The 20,507-nt window shown below is 42.0% G+C and overlaps 1 protein-coding gene across 1 annotated transcript; it reads left to right on the top strand.

The window, feature by feature from the left end:
* The first annotated feature begins 10,408 nt into the window (after window positions 1–10,408).
* NPY5R (neuropeptide Y receptor Y5) lies at window positions 10,409–19,909 on the top strand. The gene is made up of 2 exons (XM_006275113.3): window positions 10,409–11,027; window positions 17,733–19,909. Exon 2 carries the CDS (start codon window positions 17,742–17,744, stop codon window positions 19,077–19,079), a length of 1,338 nt encoding a protein of 445 aa, XP_006275175.1. The 5' UTR covers window positions 10,409–11,027; window positions 17,733–17,741; the 3' UTR covers window positions 19,080–19,909.
* The last annotated feature ends 598 nt before the right edge of the window (window positions 19,910–20,507 follow it).

Below are 20,507 nucleotides of genomic sequence, written 5' to 3'. Positions count from 1 at the left end.
TTACACATCTGGGGGTGGGTTGCCTAGTAATTCTGAAATAAATGCAATTAAGTATTGTAACAAAAAAGGGGAGGAGGGAATGAAGTGAGAGGCACTTTGAAATTGCTCGGTCTGGATATTAACATTTTATTTGCAAAGTAGTGCCATCTTGTGGTCAGTGTGAAGATATTAAACTTGAGCCGTTTGGCAAAGTGGCTGGTAACTGGTTAGCACTCTCATGTGCCATTGCAAAGTGTTATCTTTGTTTTAATCTAGACAGTTATGTTCTGCTTTGTTTGTCTCTGGGAAATGACTGAACTGGAAAAATTGCCAGTCTATTTTCAAATAGGCATATTAAGAAAGCTATTTCTAAAGGAAAGTCAATCATCATTCTTACCAATCATCAAATATAATTAGCAGTCCCCAGATTTGGAGATTATATTATTTACTATAGGTATGCCTCACTCTACTCAAAATTATTTTTCTTTTTCCCTCCCTCCAAATTCCAGCTTGTGCAGCACCATTGGTTTGAGGCTAGGGATAGATGTTACATTTGCCTCTGGACAAATTGTCTATGTTTGTCCTGAATAGAAATATCCTGGGATTGGCACGTATACACATTGCCCTTCTAATCTGGGTTTAGTGACTGGCTGAATGCACTGCTGTTTTTCTGCCAGTAATTAAATTATGCAATCCAAGGATAACCATTCAGATGCTCTTCGCAATGTCCTAGGATAAACTGTTAGTACTTCCTATCTTGTGAATCTTTTTGCAAGTTATCCTAGGACAATGGACATAGATGTCTGAATGACTGCACACACAGATGTGTGTTTGTAGCCTAAGAACCCTTCCTGCCTGATAAAACAATTCATCCTTGGGATGTCTAGGGCTGGGGGGTAGTAAGGGGATGGAGAGGAGAGATAAGCCAGGAAAAAAAACAGAACAATCTTCATAACCTGAGACACAGAATGAAAAACTGGAGACACTTCATCCTATCCAGTTCTTGAATACAGCATGCAACACTAGTTCTGCAGAACACCAGCAGCTATCAGATGGTAGATTCAAGCTTGCCTCTTTGCTGGATGCAGTCATAAATATTTAACATTAATAATGCTCACCTTTCCCACTGCTATCCTCATATATTCAGAACAAAGCAATACTGCCTAAGGTCTGCAGTAGTAAGAATGTAGGATTTAGCGATAAGACCGTTTTAGGGCCCATGGCAGAACCGAGAAAAAAATCATTTACATAAACTTGTACATATTAAAAAGGATTTCAACAGTCATGTAACTTGCAAACACTTGTGAATTTACCTGGAGTGATTCTGAATTAATTTCTAACTCTGAGTCAACAGGCATACCTGCATTACAAAAGGACACTGCAATTTTTGTGCTACTTGCTTTGTTGATACGTGCTAAATGATGATGATAACAGTGGTTAATGCACTGTTATTTGTGATTTTTTATACTTAATACAATTTTGCATAGCTTGTGGAGGCTCCAGGGCCTGACATTAAGGCTTGTGGTTTTGCTGCATCTGCAGCCATATATGCCATGTATATCTTCATGTCAGTCAGAGGTGTGACTACAGTATGTAGAGCCAGTTTTGAACTAGATAGTTTAGTCACTGCCAGAGGTATATCCATAGCAGCACTGAGCTCAGTGAAGACTGCAAAATCTGGCCAAGAAACTAAGAAAAAACTGAGATGATTTGTCTATCCTGAGCTCCATGTTAAGCAGAGTAATGAGGACTCTATAGATAGCACTTTTGACTCTGAACCAATGAAAACTTCAGGATATGCAGACCTGAGGTCCTGTGTATCTGTGGCCACCAAAGGTGTTGTGATATTACTGATGAACAGGATGATTGTCCATTACCTATGCTTTGATCAGAAATAAGAAAGGACTCTTTCCATGCCAGGAGTTTCCCACTCCACAACTGCGTCACAGTGGCAGTCATGCTATTGTTAACTCCCATGTCTTATAGTTATTTTAAAAATAAATATTTTAAAACATTTTAAATGCTTTATTGCTGTTACAGACCAAGCATTCTGATTGCAATGAGTGCTGAAGGAAAGGACTATGTTATTTATACATTCCTCAGAACTGAATAGAGGTGTTTGTTCAGAGTGTGTTGGCTAGCCAAATACAAATAGAGAAGTAACATTGTACTTATCAAGGAAACTCCCAGCAGTCTCAATTTCACATGTTCTTCCTTGCTTCTTGCCCTCCATTCATGTAAATTGTCACCACTCACTAGCAAAGCAGCATCAAGCGGATAAAAAAGAACAGCATTTCCTAAAAATATTACCTTGAGGAAGGAAAGAGTCATCATGTTTTAAAAAGCATTTTAGAAGCAATATTACCTGATTGCCAGTAGATCAATCCATAAATATTTGTACATCTAAAACTATTTAAAACCTTTATTAAAACAAATAGAATGCCAATCTGAGATGGCCGTTCCCTCTGTAATTTATTCTGTTGTCTCCAGGTAGTGCAACATATATGTTATTCAAGATCATTATATGCCCTTTAAGTGGAGCAGCCAGCCCCTGGGTAGGAACCTGTGAGTGATTATCCAGAAGTTAAAAGCCAGGGGAGACAGCTGGAAGAGGAAATTGGGGAAAGGGTAATTTGTGGTCAGTAGGCATCCCAGACCAGCTTGCTTCTAGGGAGGGTCAGACCTAAGGAACAATTTCCTTCTGTCTGGAGGAAACCTGAAGGTTTTGTGTTGTTCGGTCAGGGATTTTTGTTTGTGCTATCAACGGTTGTTGGAACTGGATGAGGAGTTTCTAAATGGACAAAGTCCTTCTGAACAAGAACAGGCACACTGACCCACTTACAATCAACCTTTTTGTGTAAGGTGTCCTCAATACTTAAATATAACAGGGCAAGTTAAAGAGTTTTGTTTCATTAAACCTTAAATAGTTTTGTTTCATTATTTGCTGTATGTAAAATAAACTAACTTTGAGCTTTCAGTTCTATCAAAAAGTAATGCTGCTCTTTCTGTAAGCTTTTTAAAAAAAAACCTTATTTTTATTGTTTTCATTCTGAAATAGGAATGTGTGCATATGCTTGCATCTCTGCAGTGTCTTTGTTTCACAACATTTCATTCAGAAATAAAGGAACTGTTTGCTATTTCTGAGCCAGATTCTATACTGAGTGAGGGTTTTGCCATTAGAAATAGCAGCAACTCCTCTGTTTGCATAATTATACCTTCATAAGTTGCAGTCAGTACATACCCTTACTATACTAGCTTTAAGCTAACTAGCTCAGGTACTGCTAGCAGGAGACCTGCAACAGTAAGGAGCTCGGTGTGGACTTCAAAGTCCAGTAGAGAAGCTGGATGCACACTTGGAGGATTAGCCTACGCTGAGCTCCATGCTCCTACAGCTACACTGACACCTACACTGATGTCAGTATCCAAGCTAAAGCTAACTCAGGTGTGTCTACATGGACTGCTGTTCATTCTGGAATAGAAATAAATCACTCTTTCTTTCATGTTTCAAACCAACGGGAGTTACAATTATTTCAGAGAAAGAGAATAAAGTCCCTACCTACAACAGAAGAAAACAACGTAACTAATGTAAGAGCAGGTGAAGTCTCAGGGTTCTTCCTCCCTCCTCCAGCTTTTATTTCCTGCCCCTGCCCCAGATGGCAGGTTGCTTTGGGGCAGGGCTGAGGAGCTGCCTGGGGCTGTGCAAGCCAGCAGTGTAGGGGTTGAAGGAGAAGGGGAGAACTCAGGCAGTGCTGTGGGGGTAGGGGAAGATGTCCATGCAGCGTGTATGCCCTGGTATCACCTATGGCTCACCCCGATTCGGATTGTGGGCATGGACCCCAGGCACAAGCAGGAACTGTCTTGCTGGTGAGGCCTGTGAGGTGCACCAAAGCTTTCACCAAAACATGTCCATTTCTAAAGAGAAGATTTCTTTAGGAAAGGTTTCCAGACCCAGAATAGAATTTCTAGTCAAACTAAGAGCAAGAGACATGCCAATTTCAGAAGAGGTAAGATTATCATAGTTAGGGTATTCACCTGAGATGCTGGATTCATGCTCATACTGATTCACTGAACCCTGGTTTCTAACATCCAAAATGAGTACTTTAATCACTGGTACTTCTTAAGCAGTACGTCTCGATGTCTCTTTCAGACATGCTTTTTGTGAACACTTCAGAGGTCTCAGTATTGTATTTAATACTTGCCATTTAGGAGTTGGGCAGTCCTGACCGATTCTATTGTGCTCATGCTCTATTAGCCCTTTTTGCTTTAATTGATTTCAGATGTAGCAGGGCCAGGATTTTTTTCTCACATAGTCCACCTGAAGAGGGGCTCATCCTTCAACCTAATTATCCCATATATCATCAGCAAAATGTACCTGATGGTTATCAAAAGCTGCTCCTCCTAAAATAATCAGTAACATGGTCCCTTCTAAAGGTTATATTAGTTTACTGTGAGACAACCAATCCATTACTGCAGAGGTGTCCCGAATATAGATCTCATAGCTACATACCACTCATTTCACTCATCCCCAGTCACATTGCAATAAAGGAATTGGTTTGCACTGTCTTTTATGAAAAAGAAATGTGCTATTCAGAAGCAAAGTTAACTAAAGGGGCTATTTTAAAGCATGCGTGCATGTCAGCATCTGTATAGGTGTGTGATGTTGAGTTGGACTGACCTACAAAAAGCATGATTTCAAATAACAGAACTATTGTGTATTATTTCCTCATAAAACATGCAGTTATAATTATTTTTCATCTGTCCCAATTTTTTTAATGTCTTGCTAATGGATTGCTGTTGAACTGGTAGGGGACTTCGCAGTGACATTAGGCTCTGACTCAGAAAGATTGTATGCCAAAGAATTCTGACAATGACTAATTGAAGGCTTGATTTTCAGTAGCACTGCGTGCTTTCAGATCTCCCTGAATTCAACTACAGCATAGAGCTCTCAGCCCTTCTAAATGTTAGGCTGTAGGAACCAAATCCTGGAAAGTAGTTAGGCACTAGAATAGCTTTGAAGATTAGATGTATGATTTGAGGATTGGGTATATGATTGTGATACGTGTATATGATACATTGAGTATCTTAATTATATTCCCAAAGTGAAAGAGACATTTCAGAATCTAATGTTAAATATATAGCAAAAGTAAGATCAAATACAGCAAGAGAAACATCTCAGGAATTTTCTGTTATTTTTTTCTGAGCCAGGGGTTTCAGTCCTTCTCCCGGCCTTCTTATACATGTCTCTCCCTCCCTCCCACCTTCCCCACCTATCTTTCTCTCTCACTCTCATTTCCTATCTTTTTTTGCCCTGGATCTTCTCCAAAGTTACATTTATTTGTCATACTACTTCAAAGAAGTATCCTCTTCCCTGCTGGTCTCATCAACTATGGTGACTACTGTCTGAAATCGGTTGCTATTCAGAAATGTTCTTAGGTCAATCTCACCAACATACTTGATGCCCACATACTCCTTTTGTGAACCATTAGAAATCAACTAATCTGGGTCCTCCCGAATGCCCAAATTTGGAACTAATTCACAGTTGTCCACCCCATCATGGATGACACTGGCTATTTTACTCCAGTTTTGATTTCCAGTAAACTGTAAGTATTCTATGTCAGCTTCTGAGTGCTCAACTTATTTTCTCTTCTTCTGCAACACCTATTTTAACTTCAATAACATTGACAAGACAAAGGTATGCAGCTGATAAAACGGAAACATGTGGATGGCCATAAAAGCTATATATCTGCATATGTATCAGCAATACACTGTCCAAATATGGGTGTGGAAAACAAATTATTGTTTACAAGTTTAGAAAAATCAGGCAGTGTATTGCCAGTTGGATAGGCCATCTCAGGACCACCAACAAGGTAAGTATCACAGTTTGTTCTTAGGGTGAAATCATCATCATCATTATACAGAAGACTTGCACAAGAGGCTGAGGCTGGTGAAACCATAGACAGCAACTACATGCCACAAAAAGGATTTTTGTTTCTGATCTATAAAGTTCCTCCTCACAGTTAATTCTTCTCCATCCCCCTTAGTACGCACCCCCTCCCCACCCCAGACATCCCAAGGATGAATTTTTTTATTGGGAAAGAAGGGCTCTCAGGCTACAAACTTTGTAGCAAGCAAGGCACAGGGAAGCTATGAATGAATGGACCAGGAGATTCTTCTTAATGAAAATGCACTTGCTTCTACTTGGATAGAGCTGGTCAGGAACAGTCTGACAAGAAGAATACAGTTGGAAAAGTGGGAGCTGATCTGTTAAATCCAAAGCTTTCACCAAAATGTGTCTATTTCTAAAGAGATTTCTTTAGGAAAGGTTTTCAGACCCAGGATAGAATTTCTAGTCAAACTAAGAGCAAGAGACATGCCAATTTCAGAAGAGTTAAGATTATCATAGGGCATTCACCTGAGATGCTGGATTCATGCTCATGCTGATTCAAAGCAGGGACTTAAACCCAGGTTTCTAACATCCCAAATGAGTACCTTAATCACTGCTAGTTCTTATGGAGTGGGTCTCAATGTCTCTTTCATACACGCTTTTTCTGAACACTTCAGAGGTCTCAGTTTCATCCCTACGTAGGCTGGAAAACCCCCCTGAAATCTCGTAAGTAGGAAAATCACAAAACAGAAAACCTTTTTCTTGCTCAGCTGTACAACAGACTACAAATGATGTAGCTTTTCTTGTAATCCTGTGACTAAGACAACAGCCAAAGAATAGGAGTGTGAAGTGAGAAGTGGTGGGTTAGGACTTTCCCACATTCACACCATTAGTAAGAGACTGGATTTCATATTCCTGACCTTTACATATGCCAGCTCCACAGAAGCAGAGCATTGTTACAGATATCACCACTTAGGAATAATTGAGTTCAAAACACAAGAAATACGGGACAAATCCCCATCATATTACTCTTGTGATCAGTTCCATAAATTAAAGCTGCTTATATAAACAAACATATTTGGTCTTTTATTGAATTTTTCAGTATCCTTGTGGTCTTAGAGTTATTTCAAAATGAGTATGACCATCACTTTTGTTTCTACATGATAAGGTTTTTCATACCTCAAAAGGTTTTGCTTATATTGTATTAAATACTTACCGTGTAATGAGAGTATATGAAAATTGGGAGGCAATTGTCATACATGTAAAAACACTTCAAGTAAAGGCCTAAACATATATGACAGGTCTATTGTGTGAGGAAAGGAATGCTGGGTATTCTCAAGACAGTGCTATTAGACTTTGGTAGTGCTGGAGTGATGTTGTATTAAATGTTTTAGTTTCACCTGTCCAGGCCCTAAAATGGATTGTATTTTAAGGCTAAATTCTGCCATTTACTCTTACAATAGTAATAGTACTGTTTTGTGGTGACTAATGGGTCTCAGAATTGTGCTTTAATGTCTCATTCTATAATATATCCAATATCCCCCATTCCAAAGGAGATGGTAAAATTTAAACATAATATTTACATTAAAAATACCCTGCATGCACATTTTGGATGTAGTCCCTGGTCAGATATAATCCAGTCTTGACTGGATCCAGAGTTTTGCCCGAGTAAGGACTACAGTATTTATTTATCTGAGAAGCCAGGCTAGTTAATTTTTCAGGTTTGGGGGAAAAGTGAACATAGCTTAAGCTAAATAACTGATAGGACAATGATAGAACAGTGGCTTGTGTATAACACCATGTGTAAATTACTGTAAATTTATTTATTGTGTCATTATGCTTACATGGTATCTATAGCATGATGTTATCATATTAGCTGTAATATTGAATTAACAGAATATAAATAATGCATTAAATATTTTAACACAAATTCTTTAATAAAGTAAGCTTGAGCCTGTTCCTGATCCCATGGAATAAATGGCAAAAATTCCTATCAACATCAATGGGAACTAGAAGTAGCTTTAGTATTCTTTCTAGAGCAGGATGAACTTATTTCTTCAGAAAGACTTCCTCTTGACTGGAAAGCAGACTTTTACCTCAGCAAAAACTACCATATTCATTTCTACAAGAAACAATTATGTGATTTAGAGTATTGAGGAAGTAATCCTTTCTCTGTATGTGGTAGTCTTCAAGTCACAATATTTTGACTTCTGACCTATTTAGTAATTATGTGTGCAACATTGATCTGCCATTTTTGTACCTATTTATATATCATGCTCTTAAAGAGCTGTTTGCTTCTGTTCCCTCTCAGCTACCAGGCAAATGTGATGATAAAGTCTTGGAGAGCTGCACTGTGGGTGTCTGACCCATTTTAAACAAACTTCAGTCTTTGTATGGCTCCTGCTGAAATACTGTAGCTAGGAACCTGTGTGGAAATGGGAATGCCAAGCTTCAAAGTACATAACATCCTATAAGGAAAATTAGGGTTCTTCTATTACCCTGGATATTATAGAAAGAAAGTGAACAGCACAAAATGGCTAACAGAGGGGAAATGTTCAGGTAATAAATTCACTCCCTTTCCATTGGAACTAGTTTAGTACAGGCGCATTTAGCTACAAGAGAAGGCCTCTCTAAAAGAGTGATTGAGCAGCTTATAGGGCTGACTGATCTGTCACTTATTTCATAGAATCATGGACTCATAGAAACTTAGGGTTGGAAGGGACCTCAGGAGGGCATCTAGTCCAGTGCCCTGCTCAAAGCAGGATCATCTTCAAGCAGATCATCCCAGCCAGGGCTTTGTCAAGCTGGGCCTTAAAAACCTCCAAGGATGGAGATTCCACCACACCTCTCTAGGTAACCTGTTCCAATGCTTCACCACCTTCCTAGTGAGATTTTTTTTCCCTAATATCCTACTTAAACCTCTCTTGCTGCAACCTGAGACCACTGCTCCTTATTCTGTCATCTGTCACCACTGAGAACAGCCCAGCTCCATCTTCTCTGGAAGTCCCCTTCAGGTAGTTACAGGCTGCTGTTAAATCCCCCTTCAGTCTTCTTTTCTGCAGACTAAAAAAGCCCAGTTCCCTCAGCCTCTCCTCATAAGTCATGTGCTCCAGCCCCCGAACCACATTTGTTGCCTCCGCTGGACTCTCTTCAACTTTTCCACATCCTTTCTGTAGTGGGGGGCCCAAAACTGAACACAGTCCTCCAGATGTGGCCTCATCAGTGCAGAATAAAGGGAAATAATCAATCACTTCCCTCTATCTGCTGGCAATGCTCCTACTTATGCAGCCCAGTATGTGGTTATCCTTCTTGGCAACAAGGGCACACTGAATTTGTTCTCTGCTCTTCTGAAATAAAAGAGCATTTGTACGCTTCTGAACCTTGCTCTTGCTCTTAGGTGCTACTTCCAGATGCCCTGATGGACAAAGCCCGTGTCCCTCCTTCCACCAACACTCACAGAGTGGAACAATCACTGAGTGTTTCATCCCCCTGGAGGTGGATTCAGGAGGTCAGGGGTATTCCTGTCACAGCTCTGGCTCCCAAAACCCAAGCTGCTGCCATACAAAAATAAATCAGCTGTCCTTCAGGGAGCATCTACACATGCATGAATGCGCTTTTCCTAATGCACATTAAATTTAGTACCTCCAATGTGAGGGCATTACCACACATACCTTTTAGTCCCTCAATGCACTGGAAACCTGTTGCTTCAGAGACTTGATTAACCGAGTCTGCTCCGCATGCAAGGTGATGTGCAGTGCTACGTGCAGTTGTGTAAATGATGAAATGCACGTCAGTGCTGAGAAAATGGAGGCAGTGGTGCGCTTTTGAACTAAAACACCTTCTGTCTTTTAGTTCAAAAGCGTGCCACTGCCATTTTCCCAGTGCTGACACCCCTTTTGCCACTCATACAACTCCAAGCCACACAGCGCCAGGTGCTTGCATGTGTAAAAATGCCCTGAGGTACTCAACACATGAGCATTAGGCTAATGCGCAGTACCTAAAGTGAAGGTTTCTTAAGTGATGTTTAATGTGCAGTAGCCTCTTTTACTGCACAGTAGCCTAATTGCACGGATGTTCACTGACACGCTCATACGCAGTAAAAGAGGCTAGTGCACATTAAAGCGCACGTGTAGACGCGCCATCAGGGAGCTCCACATGCCCCATTTCCCCGGCACAGCAGCGCCAGGCAAGGGGCGCAACACCCGCCTTGCCCCGCCAGCATGGCCGAGGAGTAGGGAAAACCAGGCTACAAAGCCCGGCTCCTTGGGCTGAGGGAGGCCGGGGAAAGAACAACCCGCCCCTGCTGGTGCTGCAGCTCGGGAGAGGGGATGGCGGCGGGCGGGCGGGCGGGAAGGGAAGGGAAGGGGGGTCTCCCGTGGGGGCGCTGCCCGCGGCCACCTTAAGAGCCGACCCGGGGGGGCAGGGCGGCGCTGGCGGGAGCGGGGCGGCGCTCCGGGCGGCAGCAGGTAGCGGCACGTGTCGGCGGGCCGGGGCCGGGGCCGGGGCCAGGGCCAGGCTGGGCGGGGCGGGGGGTGCAGCCTGGAGCCCAGCGGGGCCGGCCGCGGAACTGGCTGGCGAGGCCTTGGGCGGGGAAGCGGACGATCCGGCTCCGTCTGCCTGCCCTGGGAGCCGGGGACTGGGGGTGCAGCGCCCTCGGCCCGCCCCTCCTCCATCCCCAGGGGTAGCGCCGTCCCCTCAGGTGCTGGGATGGGCGATCCCCTAGCATCCGGGGCTAGCGCCATCCCCTTGGAGGCTGGGATAACGCGGTCCCCTCGCTCCTTGAGATAATCCCTTGCGATCCCTTAGGATCCAGGACTAGCGCGATCCCCTCGGTCCTTGGGATAAGGTGGTCCCCCTCGGGTCCCGGGATAACGCGATCCCTGGGGTCCTCGTGGGCAGGCGATCCCTCAACATCCAGGACTAGCGCGATCCCCTCGGTCCGGGAGCAGCGGCTTGCGTTTGAACCCGTAGTCACGGCTCATTTTGTCCTCTGACTTTTTCTAAACGCCGGCCTTGTGAAAGTCCTCCGGGCCGCCCGCGGGGCGCTCGCAGACCCTGCCGCCCGCCACCTCCGAGACACCTGGACAAGGATCCTTTTATCGGCTCCCTTGGGGACGTCGCCCTAGGCAGCGTTTGGAGACCGGCATCTCCTCAGATGAGATAGGTGCTTAATTACCATGTAATTACCGGGGCGAGACTCCTTGATTTTAATGTGTTTGAACTAGAGCCTACCGCTATTCCCTGGATTTTAAAAAAAGCAGGTGCCTATCTTAAGGTCATTAGCATCCTTATCATCATGGTTATCATCATCATCATCATTTCTAGAAGGTAGTTAAGTTACTCTATAGGCGCTCAGAAGTACATCAGTTAGCAACAGAGTGTAGCCCTTTTTTGATCAGGAAAGGGTCACCTTACCTTACATCACATCCCTTTGCATGCATTTGGAGGGATATTGTTACTTAACTGAGTACTTTTGCCTTCAGTGGGAAGCTATAGTCTTGTTTTACAGGATGGAGAACTGCTGTTTTTTGGGGGGTTTTAATCAGCCCTGGTCACTTTGACAGATGCCACATTAGCATGCAAGAAGACACTTTTATGTGGAGGTTGAAATGATTTTACTCTTATTTGAAATCTCAAGGGTTCTCGAAATGGAGTTTGCTGCTGAATGCACTGATTGTACAAGTCAAAGAACAGAAACATTTGGAATGGTAGCTCTAATTCTTGAATCTGTATAATGTGAACGCACAACCTTAACTCCGTCCTGTGGCTCACAAGTGGTACAATAGTCTTTACTTACATGATGACATTGTTTCTTAAACAATACAACATAATTCAGTGAGCTTTCTACAAGCATAGATAATTATCAGATATATAATCATAGACCAGCATAATACTTGCGTACAACAGAGCAGCATTAAGATTGTGGTGTTCAACTCTTTTATTTTCTGGGCACTTAACAGCACAGCCTTGATACTTTGGTAATGTTTTAATTTTATTGCATGCATTTTGGGAGGGGGAGATTCTGGGGGTGGTGGGAGGGGGGGCTAATGATAAATTTCTGGGAGTCTATTGTTTGTTCAAGGCCCACTAGTCCCTATTAACATTACCGAACAATTATGGACACTAGATTAAACAGGCCCAAGTCAATTAAAGCTGAGTTAAAATGTGTTAACAACACCAGAAAAGGACACTTTTCAATACACATGCCTAGAGAAGTCTCATTTAATATGAAGAAAACTCTCAGAGGGACAAATGTAATACCTAGCTCCTGTTTGCTTTCAGTAGAAGTTGGTGCCTAACTGCCTTTTATGTCTCTAAGATTTTCCCTTTTAAAACCTTCAGCAAACATTAAAACTTTGCATCCTATTTATCCTCCAAAACTCTGATTTATGGATTATTTAATTTTGCATTTTTAAATAATCAAAAGTCTTAAGGCACAATAATAAGATTAATTTTAAATCACATTAAACATAGTATGCCAGGAGACTGTGAGATCAGCAGGTATTTTAAACTCCTTTTTTATTTTAAGGCTTTAGATCAATTTAGATTTCCAAAAACCTCTTGAAGCATAATTTGGGGAAGGAAAAAGAGGTCTAAAGTACTCATAAAAAGATGGGTGAAAATTAAAATATGTAATTTGGTATAAATGAACTAGATTCAAGAAAGGAATTTTCTAGTTCATGATGGATGTTCTTGCTTTAATGTATGTATGAGCACAGAGAGGAAGCTGTGTTAATCTGAAGTTAGGCAGAAGGCAGGGTACGTTTGCACCTTTAGACTAACTAATCAGAGATGCATAAACTTCATAATCAGGGACTTACTGGCTGCATCTACATGAGATGGTTACTGTGAAGCTGACTATTTAGCTCCACAGTAAATGTCTCAGCATCTACACATGCAACCCTATGCACTGCAGCTCACATGTCAACGCTGACCCAGCTGACTGGGGCACGAGGGTGCTTCAGTGCAGGGGCTGCCTGCTGGCTAGCCTCAGTCTAAAGCACCCTCTTGCCCCAGCCAGCCCCTCCACAGCACACTGAGCCCAGTGGGACCAGCCTTAGACTGGTAGGCTGACTTCCCAGGTCCCCTGCCATCCTGGACTGCTCCAACCCAACTCATACCTATGTTGGGTGCCTGCTCCCACAGCCGGGCATGGGGCACAAGCACTTCTTCCTTCCTGGCAGGGCTCTGTTGAGCCCTGCTTTGGTTTGCTGACGTGCAGGAATGGTGAGGAATTTCCCCCTCCCTTTTTCTGTGTAGCATGGCAGAAAAGTGGTCCTCTCAGCCAATTAGAGGCGTGGGAGAGCCAGCCCTGAAAAATGCCTGAAATTGGCTCCAGCGAGCCTACAGGGAGCCTGTTTGTCCCCCTGCCAGAGCCTGAATTACAGTGATCTCTAACTATTACCATAGTTCATAACATCCGTGTACATTTCCATAGCTCACCTGGATAACTGGCCTGTTGTGTAACTGGGATTTGCTGCAACTGCATTCACTTACCTAGACCCTATGACCAGTGCCATATTCTAAGACGCAACAATATATTTAACATGCCGAACCCAAACTTCATCTTTTTGGGTTATCTTGTTTATAGTTTCATCTTTCACCTTTGGGTTATCTTGTTTATAGTTTCACCTGCAAGAATTAAAACAAGATTGCCTAGATTGTCTGTGAGTTCCTCTGCATAAATCAAAGCACAGATCAAGGCAAAAATAACAACCCCCTTTATGCAGAACCTATCCCCAACATCCTCATCATTTCAAGAGCCTGTTGGTCATAGGTAGCATCCTTTCAGAGTCAAAGGGCCCTCCTGAACTCTCCTTTTCTGTTTGCTGATTGGTGACAGAACCTTAGGTTTGATTAGAACCAACTCATAAAGAAAGTTCTGCTTCTCTTTTCATGTAATGATGACTTAAAAGTTTAAAAATCCCTGTCACGTGACCAGAAGCACAACTCCAGACCTAGTTCCCTTGGACGGCAGACAACCTTTTGTTCTGAGACGTATCTATCTGCAGGAGGGTTGTCCAAGTTCAGGACCCTTGGCATCTTTCCTACATATCTCTTCTGCTAGATATAAGAATTTCTCCTTACAAATCTTCCAGGATCTCAGCTAAGATGGACATTACCATGCAAAAATATAGGATACAGCACCATGAACAGTACAGCATCAAAATGTTCACAAATCAGAATGGAGTTTTCAGCATAACGCAAACACATTTGTTTATCGCAGCCTCAGTAATATAGGAAAAAACAGCAGTTCCTCCTGGTTGAATCAGGGGAAGCAGAACTGGTTTAATTCTCCTGCACAAGGAGCTAGGATTCCACCATATACCTGCTCAGGAAGTACACATATCTGATGCCCTGCAGTGCCCTACACTGTGGTTACTGCAGATTCACCAGGCAAAAAATATCGATAGCGTTGTCTAAAAAGAAACTTAGCCTGATTTTCAAAGGCACTGAGACTTGCAGCTCCCACTGTTTTGGGGTGATTTGTAGTTATGAACCTTTCTGAAAAATCAATCTATTACTGACTTCAGCTAGTCTTTTAAGAAAATGCTGTACTTATTTGAAAACCCATAAACTAGAATGCCCCAAAATTCCAAGTAAAGGTGTCCCTTCACAAAAGCTTCTGAACAATGGGGAGTATAGTAATGTATAGTTTAGGTCACCTGCAAATCTCATTGCTTTAGTACTACCCTAAGCACCAGATATTCTATCCACCATATAGTTTATCCAATCATATTACTAGTTACCAGAAAAAGATTCATACTTTAAACTAATGCACTCCTCCATGACATCATGAATAAAGTATTTAGATTATTCGCATTGGCTCCACCTGCTCTTACATTTGTCCTGTTTGTGTTTAAGTAGCACTTTATCCCAAACTTGTCAAATTGTCACAAAAAATCACTAGATTCAAAATCTATTTATTCTCCCTCTCACATGATGGTGATGATGGAAAAATGGTGGATATTATACTCATTAATAAATGGAATCATAGAAAATTAGGGTTGGAAGGAATCTCAGGGGGTCATCTAGTCCAACCCCCTTCCTCAAAGCAGGACCATCCCCAACTAGATCATCCCAGTCAAGGCTTTGTCTAGTCAGGTCTTAAAAGCCTCCAATAGTTCTCACCTTAGATGACAGAGGAAGCAGACTTTTACATGAATGAAAACCAGTGGTAAATAGCCCTTTCTAGAGTGCTTTATGCCTAAGAGCTGGCCAGGTCTCTAGGTTCTGCTCCCTATGTAGGTAAGTTTTGTGATGAAGGGAAGTGGTAGATTTGTAATTTTTAAGAGGGACAGTCAGCAATTTTTAGAGGAGCCATCTTTGCTTGGCCCACTGGGATGCTTACTTTAATTTCTCCCAGAGACATAATGAGATAGCCAGGAGCCTGGGGCAGCCATCGTACGTGAGGGCAGGAGTGACTTCTGGCTGCTGCTGCTGCTATGCTGCTGGCACAATCACCTGCAAGGGCAGCTGTTTTTTTCTGTGCCCACCTCCGCTCATGAGTCTGTGCCTCTTGCAGCTGCCCTGGCTGCCCTACCCTAGATGCATCACTGCTTTCTCCCATGGCCAAAATCTACCACATCCTGTAGATCTGAAAGTATCTGTGAAGACACAGCATGTAGCTGAGGGTAGGGGGCAGGAAGAACTGGTACTAAGCTGGCAATGTGCACTAAGAAGGTATGCTCTGAGAAGGTGATTAGCAGCTAGAGGAAGGTAGGTATGGCATTTCTCCCCGTTTAAAGGTCAAATGTTCTTTCTGTGGTGGTCAGAGAGGTTGGAGAGCTATGAAAACAGAAACGAGTGAAAAAAGGAGAAAGGTGGGTTTACTTTAGCCTTTTAACTGATATCTCTCAGGACTAGTAAACTTGTCCAAAGTTTTAAAGCACTAAAATAGATTATACAAGCAGGCCTCCACTTTCTAGGAATTTCAAGCCACCCTTGTTCTTTGATTTTGTTACCCCAGTACATGGAGCTTCCTTACAAATGCAGCCTATTGGATGATCCATGTAGCCTTTATAAGCCACTCCCTCTAAAAAATGTGCACCTCTTCTGGAGAAGAGATGATTAAGGGGGGATTTAACACCAGCCTTCAGCTACTTGAAGGGTGATTTCAAAGAGGATGGAGCTGGACTGTTCTCAGTGATGGCAGATAACAGAACAAGGAGCAACGGTCTCAGCTTGCAGCAAGGGAGGTTTAGGTTGGACATTAAGAAAAACTCTCTCACTACGAGGATAGTAAAGCAGTGGAACGAGCCACCCAGAGAGGTTGTGGATTCTCCATTCTTGGAGGTTTTTAAGACCAAGCTAGACGAAGCCTTGGCTGGGATGATATGTTGGGGATGGTCTTGCTTTGAGCAGGGAGTCAGACTAGATGACCTCCTGAGGTCACCTCTACCCTTAATTTTCTATGATTCTAATGTGTTAGATATGTCCCAAATAGTAAGCAATTATATGAAGATTGCAGTGTCATTGCATTAAAAAAAACAGCACTGGCTTCTCTATACTGCATCCAGTTACTTTGTTTTGTAGGACCTCCAGAACTTCTGCTCAAAAGATTCCTGAAAATTTAGGAACACCTGACAGTGACTGTGTGGCTTTTTTGTGCTTTATCTTTCCCTCACTTTTCAGTTTTTTGGAAATATTATTTGAGAAATAATTAAATACTAAAACCTGTACTTCATGAGCATTATATAGATACATCTCATAATAAGAATAATTTGGAAGCCTCTGTATCCCTTCTATTGTGACAAACTTCCCTATGACATTAGTGGTAATTACGCCTCAATGGACGTGTCTACACGAGAAGTTTACTGCACAGTAGACTAAAATTAGCTGTGCAGTAAATGTCTTGGTGTCTAAATGTGTGCCTGTATGTAAATTCAAGTACTATCCTGCTGTGGAGAATAAGATATCTCAGCAGCGCACATGTAGACGCCGCCCTGGCTGGCTGGGACACGAGAGTGGTTCAGTGCAGGGGCTGCCTGCTGGCTAACCCCACACTGAAGCACCCTCCTACTCCAGCCAGCCCATCCCCAGCACATTGAGCTGGGTTGGGGGAAGCAGCTCCAGGTTGGCAGGCTGCCCCCCCCGACCCCCTACCAGCTGGGGCTGCTCCAACCCAGGTCAATGTGTTATGCTTCCAGATGCACATTCAAATGGCAATAAACGCCAGAGTTTATTGCTTTGCATTACTTGCATGTCTAGATGTGCTCAGAAAGGGCTATAGCATTGCCCCTGTAATGTTGTTAACATTCCAAATTAAGAGATGCAGGTTGAATATGACTACTATTTCAGGGATTACCATGCTAGGCAGTGAACTCAGTGGGAACTCAGGAACCTTGTATCAAGGTAAGAAAGATTTCCATCTTTCAACACATTAGGTATTTTAAAATACTTCCAGTGTAATTTGTTGTCCTGTAAGATAAATTATTTTTGCTTATTGCCAGACTGTGATTGTGAACCCCTCCCACACTGATGAGCAGGTTTTCTTGTGAGTAATCCCACTGACTGTATAGGGACTGCTTTTGTGAATAAGTGCTCACTCATGTAAGGGGTCTAGGGTCTTTCCCACACTGAGCAATTTTTAATTGCTCGTTTTACAGTGCATACTTTTAAATTGTAACTGTGAAATATGAGAACCAAGGTGTTGAGATCTAGGTAGGCTGTACAACATATGCCAAGATTTATGGAAATTAAATGGATGTCATCTTATAGGCATACAGGATTTGCTACAACATATAGTTATCACAATACTTTCAAATGTGCTAAAGTAATAGAAAATAAGATGTTTCTGTAAATTATGATTAAAATCAGTGTCATCTTTTCTTCAGCTGCTAATTAATGTCTTTCTGATTCTAAGCAGGACTGTAATATGGATTTAGAACTCAAAGACCAAAATGACACGACCGTTGCCAAGGAGAACACCTCTGCTACTACAAGAAGTTCTGATTTTTCTGCCTGGGAAGATTATAAGAGCAGTGTAGATGACATACAGTACTTTCTGATTGGGTTGTACACCTTTATAAGTCTTGTTGGTCTTCTGGGAAATCTGCTTATTCTAATGGCTTTAATAAAACGCAAGCAGAAGACAGTAATAAACATTCTTATTGGAAACTTGGCCTTTTCTGACATTTTAGTTGTGCTGTTTTGCTCGCCTTTTACTTTGACGTCTGTCCTACTTGATCAATGGATGTTTGGAGCAATCATGTGCCATATTATGCCTTTCCTCCAATGTGTGTCAGTTCTGGTTTCAACTTTAATGTTAATATCTATTGCTGTGGTTCGATACCGTATGATAAAAGAACCCCTTTCTAGTAATTTAACAGCAAGACATGGATATTTCTTAATAGCAACCATCTGGGCTCTTGGTTGTGCCATTTGCTCCCCTCTGCCAGTTTTCCACAAAATTGTAGATCTCCATGAATCCATTAATCTAGAGGGACTAGGCAACAGGCTTTTGTGTATTGAGTCATGGCCGTCTGATTCATACAGAATCAGCTTCACTATTTCTTTATTATTCATGCAGTATATATTACCCTTGGTTTGTTTAACTGTAAGTCATACTAGTGTCTGCAGGAGTGTAAGTTCCAAACTGTCAAACAAGGAAAACAAATTTGAAGAAAATGAGATGATAAACCTCACACTTCATCCACTTAAGAGTAGCGGACCCCAGGCACAGCTCTCCAGCAGTTCTGGATGGAGTTACACATTTGTCAGAAAACACCGAAGAAGGTATAGTAAAAAGACTTCTAGTGTGATGCCAGCTATTTTAAGGCATCAACAGAATAATAATTCTGGAAACCTCCCAGATACCTCTGGGACAGAAAGAAGCCAGCTTTCTTCAAGTAAGTTCCTACCAGGGGTACCCATCTGCTTTGAGATGAAACCAGAAGAAAATTCAGATGGGCAGGATGCAATTACACTATCCCGATCCATCACTCGAATTAAGACAAGATCTCGGCGGGTTTTCTGCAGACTGACAGCTCTGATATTAGTTTTTGCTGTCAGTTGGATGCCTCTTCACCTTTTCCATGTTGTGACTGATTTTAATGCCCATCTCATTTCTAATAGGCATTTTAAATTAGTATACTGTATATGTCACTTACTGGGCATGATGTCCTGCTGCCTGAATCCCATCTTATATGGATTCCTCAACAACAGTATAAAAGCTGATTTGATATCTCTTATTCCATGCTTCCAAATATCATGATCCTGTAAGCTCAACAATAAACTGTAAAACAAACAAAAAGTTACAACTGTGAGCCTACTGAACTATGAAATATTCAGTTTTAGGTGTGACTGAGTTGTAGTTAGCAATACTTATCAACTTTGGGTGTGAAAGGTTAACTCAGAGGCTGAATGACTTGTGCATTTGTGTAGAGCAGGATTATATAGGTTAATGATAATATTATTCTTTACTTGCCTATTTCTTTGAAGGAAATCATGCCCAGTGTACAAAAAACATTTTTATAGCTCAAGCAAATATTGTTTCAGCTGTACCTTGGTCCAAGAAATCAATAATTAACATGAATTATTTCAACTGTTTATTCAATATCAATTATAGCGAGGCTGTAATCCAGACATTTATTTTGCTAAATGATTATTGTTCAGAATATGTGACTATTCTAACCATTTTTTACAAATAAATTTCTGTTTCTGGGTGTGATTAGAAGATATTTATCTCCTTCTGTGATGATGGGACTCCTGCTCCGCCCATACCTCTGCCTCACACTTGCCAGAATTCAACAGATCTTTTAGCTGCTTCTCTACAGACTTTCTTATTCACAGGCCTAGTTATCATTATCTTCTAGGCTGTTCCCATCCCTCTTAGTATACCTAATTACTCCTTTTTTCTGGTCATTTTACAGTATCCTATTATTTCACATGGTTTTGAGTCTTACCTGGACACAGATAAAATATATTTCTGCCATTATTTTGAAAAACCTCCTTAAAGTGCATTTTGCTTCTGGTTAGCATGAATTTAGTCTGGTGAGAGCTGATTGTAGTGAGAAATATGACAATGGAAATAAAAAGGGATGGAAAGAGCAGGTTTTGGTTGTGTGTTTGTTTGTTTGTTTTAAAAACAAAAAAAATGGTTTTCATCATATATATTCTGCTGTTTTGAAATGCTGAAACACCTTGTAGGAACAAATATGGATTAAGGATCTTAAGTCAGCAAGACAGTGACATCAGTATAGGACTTTAACCACAATCAATTCAAGTTAGATCACTGTCCTCCAGCATCCCAGCCTCCTTTGTGGCCTTCCCCCACCCTCCACTCTTCTTTTGCAGGAAGGCACACTAGCACTTGCCCCACACTAGGGTGCTCCAGCCAAGTGCGCAGTGGGCCCTGCCCCTGAACTCTGCCAGAGCCGAGCCAGCACAGCCCCTCCCCTTACACCTGCTGCCTGCCTCCAGCCATCTGTCAGCCACAGACAGACAGTGGGGAGAAAGGGAGGCATCTGTGTCCTCTGCGTGAGCCCTGGGACCTGTTGTTTTGCTTGCCTTTTACTTTGACGGCTGTCCTGCTTGATCAATGGATGTTTGGAGCAATCATGTACCATATTATGCCTTTCCTCCAATGTGCGTCAGTTCTGGTTTCAACTTTAATGTTAATATCTATTGCCGTGGTTCAATA

Source organism: Alligator mississippiensis, chromosome 2, assembly GCF_030867095.1.
Source record: "Alligator mississippiensis isolate rAllMis1 chromosome 2, rAllMis1, whole genome shotgun sequence".
NCBI classification, from domain to species: domain Eukaryota; kingdom Metazoa; phylum Chordata; order Crocodylia; family Alligatoridae; genus Alligator; species Alligator mississippiensis.
The sequence above is the reverse complement of the archived record's forward strand: the minus strand, read 5'-3'. Positions and strand labels throughout refer to the sequence as shown.